Raw genomic sequence first — 13961 nt, 5'->3', positions numbered from 1 at the left:
CGTTTAGTCCACTCCAACATATTAATATATGCTGTTAATATTGAGGTAAGTGCCCATGACTTCAAGTATTTAATGTGAAAAGTCAATAAACCAGAGTGAATCAACACTTCCCTGTGTCCCTGCGTCACAGGACATCCACGGCCCAGAGGACAGAGAGATGTTGGCCAGGCTCGCCGCCAGCGCTGAGGACGACCAGTCAGCTGACAGTGAAGCAGCCATAGAGAAATACTTGCGCAGCATCCTGGCTGTGGAGAACATCCTCACGCTGGACCGGCTCAGACAGGTCAGGGGAAAACATCTTCACCAACACCTGAGGCTTTGAGTTTGTCGCCACAAGCCTCTGCTCCTCTCAAGCATCAGCACATTAAAACCTCATTGTCTTTTCCAGTCGTCATGCAGTTTGTAAAATGTCATCCCAGCATGTTTTTATTCCCCTGACTGCCAAAAACAAGCAAAGGAGAAAATGAGTCTGAGGAATTCAGAGGTTCTGAGTGAAAGCACATTTAATGAATCATAGGATTTACTGCTAATGTCACAGGAGCATGGACGTTTTTCATGTTACGTTTGTATTTAATGATTGTGATTGTAATTCTGGACTGGTTACATGATCCTCTGTGTGTGTGTGTGTGTGTGTGTGTGTGTGTGTGTAGGAGGTGACTGTAAGGGAACAGCTGGGGGTCAAAGGGAAACCTCCCCAACGCTGCCTGAGCACTCCAAATATCAACCGGGTAAGTTTGTTTTCTACTTGAATGATCCTGCTTTAAACTTTAAAGGGTGTCACTGAACATGAAAATGAACAAATGAATCACTTACTCATTTCATTTAGATGCTGAAAATAATTTTATTAGTTTGATTTCTTCATATTTTTCTGGATTATGTGACTGTTTTATTGTTTTTATTGTCGATCTGATGGTTTGAGGTCCTGCTGTAAAAAACTCTTGTACATTACCATAACCCGCGGTATCGGTTGGCACTGGTCAAAATCACTGGATCAGATATCAGAAAAGGTCAAATGTATGAAAGTCACATCAAATCTGTAAACTTTGGAAGCAGAATAATTGAGACGCTGTTGGAACTTCATGTGTTTCAGTCTGTGTCTCTTCCTTGTTTATCGTTTTTCTTCACGCTGTTATGTTACAGCATCGCAGTGATACTGTAACCATGCGATTAAGGAAGGGTTGGGTTGGCCTGACATTAAGGACTGCAGGGAAAATATTGGTCTGGTTACAGGAAGGAATAAAAATAAACATAAATTGATGGGGGAACAGGCTCTGACACAACAGCCTTGTAAATCTTTTCAACACTGCAAACCGCAGCATCACTAACTCACCCGGGGCTTGTTCTTATTCTGGGGTTAACTTGTCTCACTGCTGTTGACCTGTCTCACTGCTGTTGACCTGTCTCACTGACATTAACCAGTGTCACTGCAGCTAACTTGTCTCACTGACATTAACCAGTCTCACTGCTGTTAACCAATCTCAATGCTGTTGACCTGTCTCACTGCTGTTGACCTGTGTCATTGCTTTTAACTTGTCTCACTGCTGTTGACGTGTCTCACCGCTGCTGCTGTGTCTCACTGCTGTTGACGTGTCTCATTGCAATTAACCAGTGTCATTGCAGCTAACTTGTCTCATTGATATTAACCTGTCTCACTGCTACAATTAACCAGTATCACTGCAGCTAACTTGTCTCACTGACATTAACCAGTCTCACTGCTGACCTGTGTCATTGCTTTTAACTTGTCTCACTGCTGTTGACTTGTCTCGCTGCTTTTAACTTGTCTCACCGCTGCTGACCTGTCTCCGTCGTCACGCAGCAACTTGTCGTCTCACTGCTGCAATTAACCAGTGTCACTGCAGCTAACTTGTCTCACTGACATTAACCAGTCTCACTGCTGTTGACCTGTGTCATTGCTTTTAACTTGTCTCACTGCTGTTGACGTGTCTCACTGCTGTTGACATGTCTCAGTGCAATTAACCAGTGTCACTGCAGCTAACTTAGCTGCTGTTAACCTGTCTCACTGTTGTCACAGTGCTGCTAACGTGTCTCACTGATATTAACCTGTCTCACAGTGCTGCTAACATGTCTCACTAACACTTGGGCTCTGAACCTGTAACTCTTTAACCAGCTGACAGCCAGCAGTCTGGATCTCTACTCCTCTTCTCATCAGCTCAATGACTTGAATGTGAGTCATGTCAACTAATCTTGTCAGTTTTTTGTATTTAATTATGATTGTGTATTCTTTATTTAAAATATTTAAACACATCAGGTCGGTCACACTAGTGTCGGCTCGTATGATTCACAGCGTTTGTCAGAACCTACAGTTACTAGACTAGCTGTCGTTCTCGGTATGTACACTACTACACTGTTGTTGGAGGGCTGTGTTTGTTGTAGTAAATGCTGATACTAACAACGCATGAAGACCAAACTCAGACTCACTCTGGTTCACCATTCTGGATTTGAATTGTTATCCTATTGCTCCCTTTTCTACATGTTAGTGCAACTTATGATTATAGTACAAGTATAAACTGTATTAACCAGGAGATGAGATGAATAAAGAAAAGATGAAATGCTTTACATATATCACACTTTCTCTTGTTGGGCAGCAAAGAGACATTTGATATTTAAACCGCACGTCACAATCGTACTAATAATACTAATAGTCTCAAGTCATATAGTTGAAAGTAATACATGGATAAATGGTTCAGTACCTTGTTGTTAGTCTTTCTGTAACCTGTAACCAACAGAATCTGCTCAAGGTCAAAGATTACACGTAAATGCTGCGTTCAGCCATATTAGCTGTGTTTATATGTGTGTGTTCATCTTTGTCCGTCGTCCTGTGTGCGCAGAGCTGGAAGAGTCACCAGGACCTGTGTGTGGTGCCTCCTCCTCCTCCTCCTCCGTCCAGACGCACAATGCCCAGTTCTATATCCCAGAGTCTGAACCCAGAACCAGGTACGACCAATAAAAACCCTTCATCTTCTAACTTTGTTGTCCTGTCGTTGGCTTTGCTTTCCTCTATATATAATGTTTTCTCCTATGTCCAACTGTATCTGTTCCTTTGCTCTGAATCTTAGTTTGTCACTTGTCTTCCTCTTTGCTAACACATTCCTCCCTGTCTTTAATCTTTGTTTCCTGCTCCTTCTTTCACTTCTTTCACTTCCTTCCCTGGAAACCTCCTCCTCCTCTCTCAGTGCATTCAGGCTTTGCCACATCTTATCTCTCTCCAGTGAAGGCCGTGCCTAAGCTGCTCAAGTCGCTGCTTCCTGGTGGGAAGGAAGATAGTCGAGCGCAGACGGCTGTCCCTCAGCAGGTACATCCATTCTTTCCTTTCATTTGTGCTTGAATTCAGTCTGCTCTCTTATCAGTGCTTTAAAGTTTACGTGCGTCGCCGCAGCCTGAATCTAAATATACTCTGTACTCATCAGCGGCGAGTCCCATTTCTTCTGTCGCTATGGAAACAGAGCTCATATAGATGGAAACGCTAAATGATAAACAGATAAAGTGTGTAAATGTCTCTGCGCCCAAGATAAGTGGTTTTCAGACATTTGCAAAAACACAGATGATAAAGGAGAAATGGAAAAGTGTGCTTTTAGGTCAACCCAAGTACATTTTCAGTCAGGGGCTTCAGTAAATGTAGAGACCGCTTCTATTTTTGTACTCTGTAATATGTGGTGTGTTTCATTATAAATGAACACCATTACCCGTCCGTCTGCACTCTCTGACCCTGAGAAAACATTTTAATTATGTTGAATTAAGAGGAAAAACAGGCGTCTCTCATAAATGAATAAATGCAGGAGTTGCTCGGGTCTCTCAGCGCCTAGATGTGCATTACTTCTCGGCAGATCCTGATCCAGAGCTGTGAGGTTTAATCCGGGTTTTTATGCCTGCACAACTGTCCCCAAAACCACTCCAGTAAACGTGAACCTGTTTCCCAGTCCCACCATCACGCCTCACTGTGTGACTGCTGTTATCCATGTGATGAACAGTGACTGATGTTCACAGTGTTTGGATATCTGTGCAAAAATTAGCATTTTTACTTCTGCTCTCTGGCTTCATGCACTCATTGTGCTTCCGTTTAGCAAAGTCTCATCAGGCTGTCATATTGCTTTTACTTAAAGTGGCTTTTTTTTTTCCTTTTCTTGCTACTCAACCATTAAGGCCTGATTGTTGGAGTCCTGCAGCAGCATGTTTGACTCTGTTAAATCTCTTTTAAGAGGCACCGTCAGGTTGTTGGTCCTTGACTTTGACCCTTTGTGTCAGGTTCTGGTCAAACTCCAGTGAGAGTCGTGCCTCCTCCTCCACACGTATTATTATCTAGACCATAGAGTTGTCAGGTTTGAGGGGCAAAGTGTCACGTTTATCCTTTTTTAATACAGTAAAACACAATACAGTCTGCAAAACTGAACTTCATTTATCTTCTCTCAGCATTTCTGTGGGGGTTTTAAGGCCCTTAATTGAATCATCTGCATTTTTGGCCTTAAAACATTGTAAATAAATAAGATTACGTACGAGCTCTAATGCTTAGGTCAGTATTAATTATGTTTACATTCATTTAGAACTACTTCCATCATGAGTGGATGCATGGATTTTTCCTTTTTTTAAATTAGGTTATTGAAATCTGCCCAAAGCCTGTGACATTAAGCCTCAAAATGTCCGTCTGGACTATTTAACCACCAAAGGGCCAGAAAATGTCCTGTGAGTAAGTGCTTTTGCTCATTTTTCCAAAAATAACCTTCAATATCTGGCATTTATTTACAATTTGCTGCATGTTAAAATAGTGTATTAATAATATAAAATGAGGAAAAACTAAATGTTTTATTCAGAAAATACGTTTTGTGTGTTAGATTTGAAATTTGAACAGTATAAAACATATTTAAAATATCATTTGTTTGAGTCACAAAATAGAAACTATGTACAGGCGTTTTTCCTGTGTATGTAAGTTATCTTTGACGTGCAACTTCTCAGCTTTCAGAAACTTCAGAAGCACAAACCGCTGTGTAATTATGGTAATGCAACGATGAAAGTAATAGCTTTAGTTTATCGCTGAGGTAACTCATCCTTTCAGATTATCTCTCAAAGGATTCACAATAAAAGCAATGAAGGTAATGAAGACTCAGATCCTGATGATACTGAAATATCGAGATATCACGACAGAGATAAATGTAAGTCATGAACGTTAAAGTATCCATGTACTTTACATTTGATGGATCATAACCAGTGTTGTGAGTGATTGACGTGTGTGTCTAAGTGTAATGTTTGTGAAGAGAGCAGACACTTGCACACAAACACCCCCCGCCCCCCCCCCACTGTGTGTAGAGGAGGGTTAATTAGGAGCAGGTGAACCTCGACGCTCCCTCACCGCCTCCTCGTCCGCTGAGCGCCAATCATGTGCCACTGTGACTGTGGAGTCTGCAGCTTTTTCGTCGCCGCCAAACACTTACAGAGTCTGATTTGGCTGATTAGCGCCGCGAGTCGTGGAGAGAAGCTAATTTGGGAAAGCATGTGCCGTGGTGGTGTTTGGCTGCGACTGAAAAAGCCGCTTGTTGGTACTTTGTTTCCGAGGTCATCGCACCTCACCCACATGTTTATGTTTGCAAAGAAAACAAAGGACTTGCTCTATAGTGTTTGTAAATTGGATGAATGAATAATTGTAGACCTGATCTCAAATCTGAATTGTTACAGTAGTCAGATTCAGACTAATCTGATTTCATTGGAAAACGTTGAAGCTCCAGGTTCAGATGTCCCTTCTGTACTTCTGTAAGTGTCACACTCTAAGAAACTGGGTCATAGCAGGTTTATTTACGTATTCATGTTTATATCTTTATATTTATTAATTCTATCATATTTAAAAAGGATTAGCACTGTAGCAAGTGTTAATTAAATATTTTTAGATATTTTTTTATATAATAATATTGTAATAAGGAGATAATATTTCAGTTATACTATGTTATTAAAAATATTAATATTAAATATTAATTGTTATTAAATAATAATATACAGGTAATAGTTTGGTAAATGTTATAGCTTCACATGAAAATAAAATTTTATGAAGATTCAACCACACACATTTACTGTTTTCTGTGTTTGTAGAAGTAAGATTATGTTCCCATAATAAACTCCCCTATTTAAAAATTCATTACCATATACTTATAAGACTGTAATATATATATAAGAGTTTATTTATACTGCACACAGCAGCCATTTTGTTTCCTCCCCGTTCACAAAGGAGCGATAATGAGTCTGTTGTCTGTTGGCTTTTTTCACCACAGATGTTTTGACACGTCACCGTAGCAACGTCACAGATGTAAATAGCCAAATTATAATGACGGATGTGTTCCATTCAGCTTCCTCAGTTTCAGGGCATCCGGAGTATCGACTGTACGTACAGCACCGTAATAATCAGCAGTTTCATCCTTTTTCTGATGAAAACATATTTTAAAAGATGCTAATCTTGTCAGAGCCAGTCAGAACACGGGCCTTTCTGCGTGGAGTTTGCACGTTCTCGCCGTCCCACAGTCCAAAAACATGCAATATGGGGATTAGGTTACATTACATTACATTACATTAAATTGGACTCTCTAAATTGACCACAGGTGTGCGTTGTCATCGCGATCAGAGCCAAAGACTTGACCCGAATCCGACTTTTCACCGTCTGGAGAACGAAGCGTTGACTCGCTCAGCGTGCGGCGCCAACAGAGTCAAACACTCGCCCTGATTAATATTCCGCCGCTGTGTCTGTTCAGCACACAGTCGAACAATCGTCGTAATTCATTACACATTTTTTTTTCCGGTTTGTTTTCCTTCCATTACCCTCTTCAGAAACTTTTAAGAAACTGTTGAGATGCAAAATCACACAATATTTAATCAGCTGTCGGATCATATTGAGTGTGAAAGAGGTAACTGGAAGGTTTGAATAGAGATAAATGATAATGGGTGCAATTATAATTACGCTGCAATTATCTTGATTGTTTTACCAGTTCATCGTGATTATCTGTCTCAGTGATCTGATGAGCAAATATTTTTATTACACTTTGTGCATCTCGTATCAACATCTCGACTGCTGATTACTAAAGTAAATCAACCTTTTTATTGATATTATTCATTTTCGGGGCTTTGTTTCACTAAAACGACGATTCACAATTATGAAACATATCTGTGTATTTTATAATACAGTAAAACAGCCGTCTTGTTAGTATCTTCTACTTCTGTTCTGCTGTCATCACCACACACACACACACACACACACACACACACACACACACATACACACATAGGGTTGTCCAGCTATTCTTCCTAGGACATTGCACTGATCCCCATTTATTTGGACAACCTAAACAAAGCCTGATCCCTAACCTTAACCCAACTACAGTCCAAATCTTAGCCTTAAGACTTCACCATTTTCTCAGAAATGAGGTTCTGCCTCATTCAAACCAGGTTTTGCTCTCATGAGGTCTACTGGTCCTGACAAGGTCAGTGTTTGTGCCTAAGATACAGTTGCACACACACATTCTGTCTTAAACTACAGGCTTGTATTTACATCCAATCCAACCTTATGATACCAACCTTCTCCTGATTACATATCGAAATCTGCTGACTACTGATTTCTTTCAAACTCTCCTCCTGTCGCAGATCTTGCCGCGTATCGTGGTGCAGTCGGCCAGTGTTGAGGAGGGCATGAGCAAACACCAACAACCAGTAAGTTCTCCAACCCCCATGTGTCTGTTATGTACTGGCTGTGTTATTATGAAAACCCTTTGTAATAGATGGAGGAAACAAAGGAGGTAAAAAATACATCAATTATCGGCCATTGACCACAGAACAAACCCCACATTGGTCGACCTCAGTGCTTTATGGAAGCCCATTTCCGCCACTTGATGAGAAGAAATTATGAGATACTTAGTCAAAATTATGAGATAAAAAGTCATAATTATGAGATAAAAAGTCATAATTATGAGATAAAGTCATAATTATGAGATAAAGTCATAATTATGAGATACTTAGTCAAAATTATGAGATAAAAAGTCAAATTATGATAAAGTCATAATTGAGATAAGTCATAATTATGAGATAAAGTCATAATTATGAGATACTTAGTCAAAATTATGAGATAAAAAGTCATAATTATGAGATGAAGTCATAATTATGAGATAAGTCATAATTATGTGATAAAGTCATAATTATGAGATAAGTCATAATTATGAGATAAGTCATAATTATGTGATAAAGTCATAATTATGAGATAAGTCATAATTATGAGATACTTAGTCAAAATTATGAGATAAAAAGTAAAAATTATGAGATAAAAAAGTCAAACTTATGAGATACTTAGTCAAAATTATGAGATAAAAAGTCAAAATTATGAGATAAAAAGTCATAATTACGAGATAAAAAGTCATAATTATGAGATAAAAAGTCAAACTTATGAGATACTTAGTCAAAATTATGAGATAAAAAGTCATAATTATGAGACAACTAAGTCAAAATTATGAGATAAAAAGTCATAATTTTGACTTTTTATCTCATAATTTCAGTTTACTTAGAGGATATTTTTATTATCAAGGCTAAGTTTTATCTCTCTCTTTTTGTTTTCTGGCGGACATGGGCTTCCATACTGTAGTACTTGGTTGTGAAGTAAATCTTGGAAATGTTAATTTTCGTCGAGGGAGCTCCTGCTTTGTGAATGAACTTCGCTTTATTTGGAAAAATCCTCACACTTGCTGACTAACACCTCCTAACTATAATTAATTCGGAGCTCGTTTCAAGAGCAGAAATCCTACAGCCTGGTAATGGTGTTTGTACACAGCTGCTGAAGAATAGCTGTAATTTTCTCAGGTAATGGTTTTATTTATTGTCTGCTTTTATTCTGGTTAAGGAGAGGGGATTGTAACTGGAAAACTGTTTGTACTTCTATCCTTATTTGGATGACTGCTCTCCTGACTCTTTGTTGTAATTAAGTAAATAAGCCAAACACTGTGTCACAATAAAGAACAGCAGCATGTATATATATATATATATATATATATATATATATATACACATATACACATATATGGACACGTAAAAATGATATTAAGTCATCCGTGACTTTAATTTTCATTTAGAAGATTTAGCGATAATCCAGAGTCTACTTTTACTACTTTTGTAGTATTGGTATTGGCATAAATACTTGTTATAAATGTTTGCTGACCATCTCTCAGGTTCCCATTGAGGAAATTATTCCTGCCGACATCGAGACACAAATCCCCAGATCTGTGCCTCTCCCGCCGCCCATCATCCCAGAAACGGAGGAATCCACGTCGCGCCCGGTGAGCGAAGACTCCAGTGGATACATGTCCACCAGCGTTTCCACGGCAACGCTGTCGGACGTCTACACACTGAGCTGGGACCTGCCTCAGTTGTCGGGCTTTGACATGGTGCCGGATGAAGAAGAGGAAGTGACATACGCCAACACTTATCGTCGTTTCTTACGATCAGAGCCTCAGGCGTCATCGCTGGCAGCTGCGGAGCGGGTCGAGTCGCCACTTCCCAATGAATGTGACCCTCCATCACATTCAAATCTAAGTCCACAAGAACCACATCAGTCTCTGTCAGTCCCGATGGAGGAGCCCGATTTAGCTGCAGAGTCGGACGCACCAGGCCAAGACGAACAAAAACAAGAGTCCACAACGGACCAGAGTGGATTAGACAATTTGGAGATATTAGAAGAATCAGTGGAATCACAGCAGAATGAAATCAAACACGTGGAATTACCACAAATACACGAGTCAGGATCAGAAACTCCAGTGAGAGAAGAGCTCAGACCCACAGAAGCTGAAACACAGCCACCTGAACAAGAAGGTCCGAATCAGCTGGAATCAATAACCTCAGAGCCTCAGGAACCAAAACCAGACCCAGAAGTCTTTGACAGTATTCAAGATCCAGACACAGCTCCTGCTCCTGCTCCAGAACCCTCTGAAGACTCCGCTCCTGCTCTTGCTCCAGAACCATCTGAAGACCCTGCTCCTGCTCCAGAACCATCTGAAGAAGACTCCGCTCCTGCTCTTGCTCCAGAACCATCTGAAGACTCCGCTCCTGCTCCAGAACCATCTGAAGACTCCGCTCCTCCACCTCCTCCACCTCCAGAGGAACAGCCAACTTCTGAGGCCTCAGATCCAAACAACACGACCTCAACTGAAGCAACAGATGAGCTTCAACAGGAAGAACCTGCCACTGCATCTCCAGAGGTCACCACAGCTCCCGACAGTCAGCCTCCCTTACCCGCAGCCTCCACAGTCAGCAACCCCTTCAAAATCCAGAAGGTAAAGTCCAAAGACCTCAAGTCCTTCCATCGTATGCTGGACGAGGAGGACCCCGGGGCCGGGGATCAGGCCAGCAGCGTCAACCTCTCTGTGCCGCTGGAAGGTCTGGAAATCATCTCTGACTCTGAGGAGGGAGACGCAGCGACGTCCGCTGTTCTTCCCGAGTGGCTGAAAGAAGGCGAGTTTGTAACTGTGGGGGCCAATAAGAGCGGGACTGTGCGATATGTGGGACCCACCGACTTCGCTGCAGGTACCTGGGTGGGAGTAGAACTGGAGGTACCAGCAGGTGAGTCTCTCTGGTCATTCTCCTACAACATTTGACTTGTCTTAAAGGGATAGTTGAGGACAAAATACAGGTTTTAGACACTTGACAATAGCCTGGGAGCGGATGTTTGTCGACTGCTCATCCTCCCGCACCAAACTCCATAGAGAAATGAGTGTTTTTTTAGTTCATGGAGACACAGGAGTTGCCAGTTTACTGCTGTCTCGTTTAGTGAGTTTGTGTCACTTGTGTAAAATCCAATTAAAGCATTTCAAACACGTCACAAATGAACACATTTGGACTTACTAATCGAGGCTGCAGTGGCTCAACATCTCGTGCTCTGTGACGTAAAATCGATGATTTTCTCAATGGAATTTGGTGCAGAGAGAGAACGGTTTAGAATTTCACAGATATTACACTTTTATTACTTTTATTCGGTAAAATAATGCAAAAACCCAAACTTTCTTACGTCAGTTGTAACTTGGAACAATCTTTTCTCGATCTTCTTCATCCTCCTCCTAGGAAAGAATGACGGCTCTGTGGGCGGCAAGCACTACTTTCACTGTAACCCGGGCTATGGCGTGCTGGTGCGGCCCAACAGAGTGACCCGCTGTGGAGCCAAACGCCGCCGCCAGCAGCAGAAGCGCCGCAGTGCCAACCTCTCCGGGTCCAGCCCGAACCTGGCAGCGCTGACCGCTCTGGCTAAAGGTGACGCCGGCGGAGCAGCAGCAGGAGCAGCGAGCAGCGGCCGCAGCAGAGGAGAGAACAGGAAGTCCTGGAACACTTGAGACGCATCGGCGTCCGTCCGCCGTCACTCAGCGGCTGGCTGATGTGACGATGGGGTAAGTTTGACAGAACAGTGTTTTTATAAAAGGCAGATTTACTCCAGGAAGATGAAATTCATCACGAGTTTATTGGAGCTGTTTATTATTATTATTATTATTATTATTATTATTGTTATCATTATTACTACCTGACGAAACGTAGTGATTAAAAACAATCTGTCTTAGGTTGATACATGCTGCAATTATCCATGTCTCTGCCTTGGATGTCAGTTTTAACAGTGGATGAATCACTTTGTGATGTATTTATTTGAGCGATACGACATAGCAATGAAAGCACTGCCTCAAGATCACCACATTTCTTCCTTTTCTGCCAGTAATGACTTTTACTTTTGTGCCTTACAATAGTACGACTACTACATAGCCAATGTGCCTTACTACAACGACAACAACAACACCATTGATCCGTGAGTGTTAAAGCTGCTGTAGGCAGGATTGAGAGGGAAAAAAGAGGGTGATTGTGGAGTTTAATCTGCAGGATTATTCAGGTCTCTGTCCTTCATATGTGACATAATACGATGCCATCTCTGCAGATACTGACACAGACACTGTTTTATTGTCCAATTCTCTTTACTTTTTTTTAGGGGTTTTTTTGTAGCATAGGAAGTTGTTGCTGGTGCTGGATTAGCCACATCTGTATGTTATGAAGTTGATGTAAAACAATAGGAGCATCGGTTGTCTGTCCTGTGATTGGTTTAAATCTCCCATTATGTGACAGATGTATCAAAGGTTTGAAACAATAACACAAGCCGTCAAGTGAAAGGGTTTTTAATGCAATTATCCATCAATCACGCCAAAGGAATCCTCTCTACTGTTCCTTTTACTTTTTATTTCTGCCCTTAAAATGACAAATTCTCCAGAAATTTTAAAGAAAAATCAGTGATGTCATTTTAAAGAGAAGTGTGTGTGTGTTTTCTTTGTGATTTCTAGTTTTGGGAGCTTTGTGACGTGAGCGTGGTAAAGACGCTTGTTTTATGCATTCAAGTTTCTCAGTGTGACCAGCTGAATGCTTATTTATTAAATATGTGTATAATACATTGATTATGAAAAGAAAAAAAAATCAACTTTTTTTTTATTGATGTTTAAATGAATAAAAGTAATGAATGATAAATGTCGTGTGATGCTTCCGTGTGAACGTAGATTAGAATCACTGCAACCAAGAAACGGTGTCGTTGATATAGCTTTATTTTCTTGTACATTTTTATATATCATACTAAAATAAACACAAGTTAAAAAAATGAACAAAGAAACTGTACAAAAAAATGTATATATACTACATCTTAATTACAGAACAGTCTACTGTCCAAAAAAGGCACTAAATTCTGAAATGGGCAATACAGTAATTGTGAACTTAAGTAGATTGAAGATTGATACAACAGCATTCAGTCCTCTTTCTCAGAGCTTTATCAGGATGAAGTGGATGGTGTTTCACTGGGGACACGGACGGACATGTAGACGCGCTGACCCTGACGCACCACACGAGGGCACCCCGCCGGAGCAAGCGCCACCAACCGAGGAAAGCCTGTAAAGCAGGTTTCAGTCCATTTGTCTTTCCCTTTTGCAAAAAAAGCACAGAATTTTCACTTCCTGAGCACCTGACTGACACTTGTGTCTTCCAGCTCCTGAACGTTTCCGTCACGCTCGACTCCTCTCTGATAAAACACTGCTGGATTATAACTTGTAATTGCTAATTGGGCCACGGCACCGTCTCTCAAACACGAAGGCAGTTCAGTCACAAGTGTCTTTTACTGAGAGAGTAATCTCTGAACGCACTCTGGATTTCTTTTTTCCCTTCCACGCACTATTCTAACGCGATAATCTGTGTCACACCAAACTCCAAAGAAAGATGTAATACATCAGAGCGCTTTTAAAGCTGCCGTCAGTGAAACACTTCAGTTCAAATCTGTGCAAAATAACAAGTTTAGAGACAACGCAAAAGCTTTGAATCGTAACGGCTTTTTATCCACACGAAACTGACGTTTTTGGACCATTAAAATGTTAATATTCAGCGATAATGTCGGCTTTTATGCGCATGCTCGATGTTTTTCTGTATTTCTTAGCAACACAGCGCCACTCACAGGCCTGGCATGTGTATTACAGTATTAAGAGTCATTATCTTTAAACGATGCCGTGTTTATGGTTAACGAACAAAGTACTGAAAAAGATCTGTCCACACCGATCATTCGCAAACTGCATTTTCTGATCAAAATCAATCTGTGTTGCCACGGACTGCACATTAAAATCGCTGTAAGCTCCGCCCCCTCAATTAACCCTTTCAAAACGCGATGTGTGGAGGAGAAATCACTGACAGGAGCTTTAAATCAAATCTGAACAGTTTTTAGTTTTTTCTAATTAATTCAATAAAGGACAAAATGAATCCTACGTGTAGTTGTCGTCATCAAAGTAGCCATTTCTGACACGCGTTACAAATCACACACAGGAAGTTCCTGTTAAAATGGCGGCTCTTTCTCTGAGGTTTGGTGTGACACTTACGTATATATACTTCATATGTGGTCAGATCTGGTGTCATTTAAAGTCTTTATTCACACCAGCCGT

General features: G+C 40.8%; 1 protein-coding gene across 4 annotated transcripts in view; it reads left to right on the top strand.

Moving 5' to 3' along the window:
* Positions 1–12274, top strand: part of LOC122783891 (kinesin-like protein KIF13B) — a 38536-nt gene extending 26262 nt beyond the window's left edge. The window contains exons 35-42 of one of the 4 annotated variants that reach the window (XM_044048842.1): positions 131–283; positions 651–728; positions 2129–2185; positions 2850–2955; positions 3231–3313; positions 7633–7698; positions 9201–10587; positions 11086–12274. In XM_044048842.1, coding sequence (XP_043904777.1) covers positions 131–283; positions 651–728; positions 2129–2185; positions 2850–2955; positions 3231–3313; positions 7633–7698; positions 9201–10587; positions 11086–11351 — 2196 coding nt within the window. In that variant the 3' untranslated portion in view covers positions 11352–12274. Of the gene's footprint in view, positions 1–130; positions 284–650; positions 729–2128; positions 2186–2849; positions 2956–3194; positions 3314–7632; positions 7699–9200; positions 10588–11085 lie in introns of all 4 variants that reach the window. The other 3 variants (XM_044048841.1, XM_044048844.1, XM_044048843.1) reach the window with 3 other exon arrangements.
* The last annotated feature ends 1687 nt before the right edge of the window (positions 12275–13961 follow it).

The sequence above is a fragment of the Solea senegalensis genome, linkage group LG17, assembly GCF_019176455.1.
Source record: "Solea senegalensis isolate Sse05_10M linkage group LG17, IFAPA_SoseM_1, whole genome shotgun sequence".
NCBI lineage: Eukaryota > Metazoa > Chordata > Actinopteri > Pleuronectiformes > Soleidae > Solea > Solea senegalensis.
This window is presented reverse-complemented; position numbering and strand designations above follow the sequence as displayed.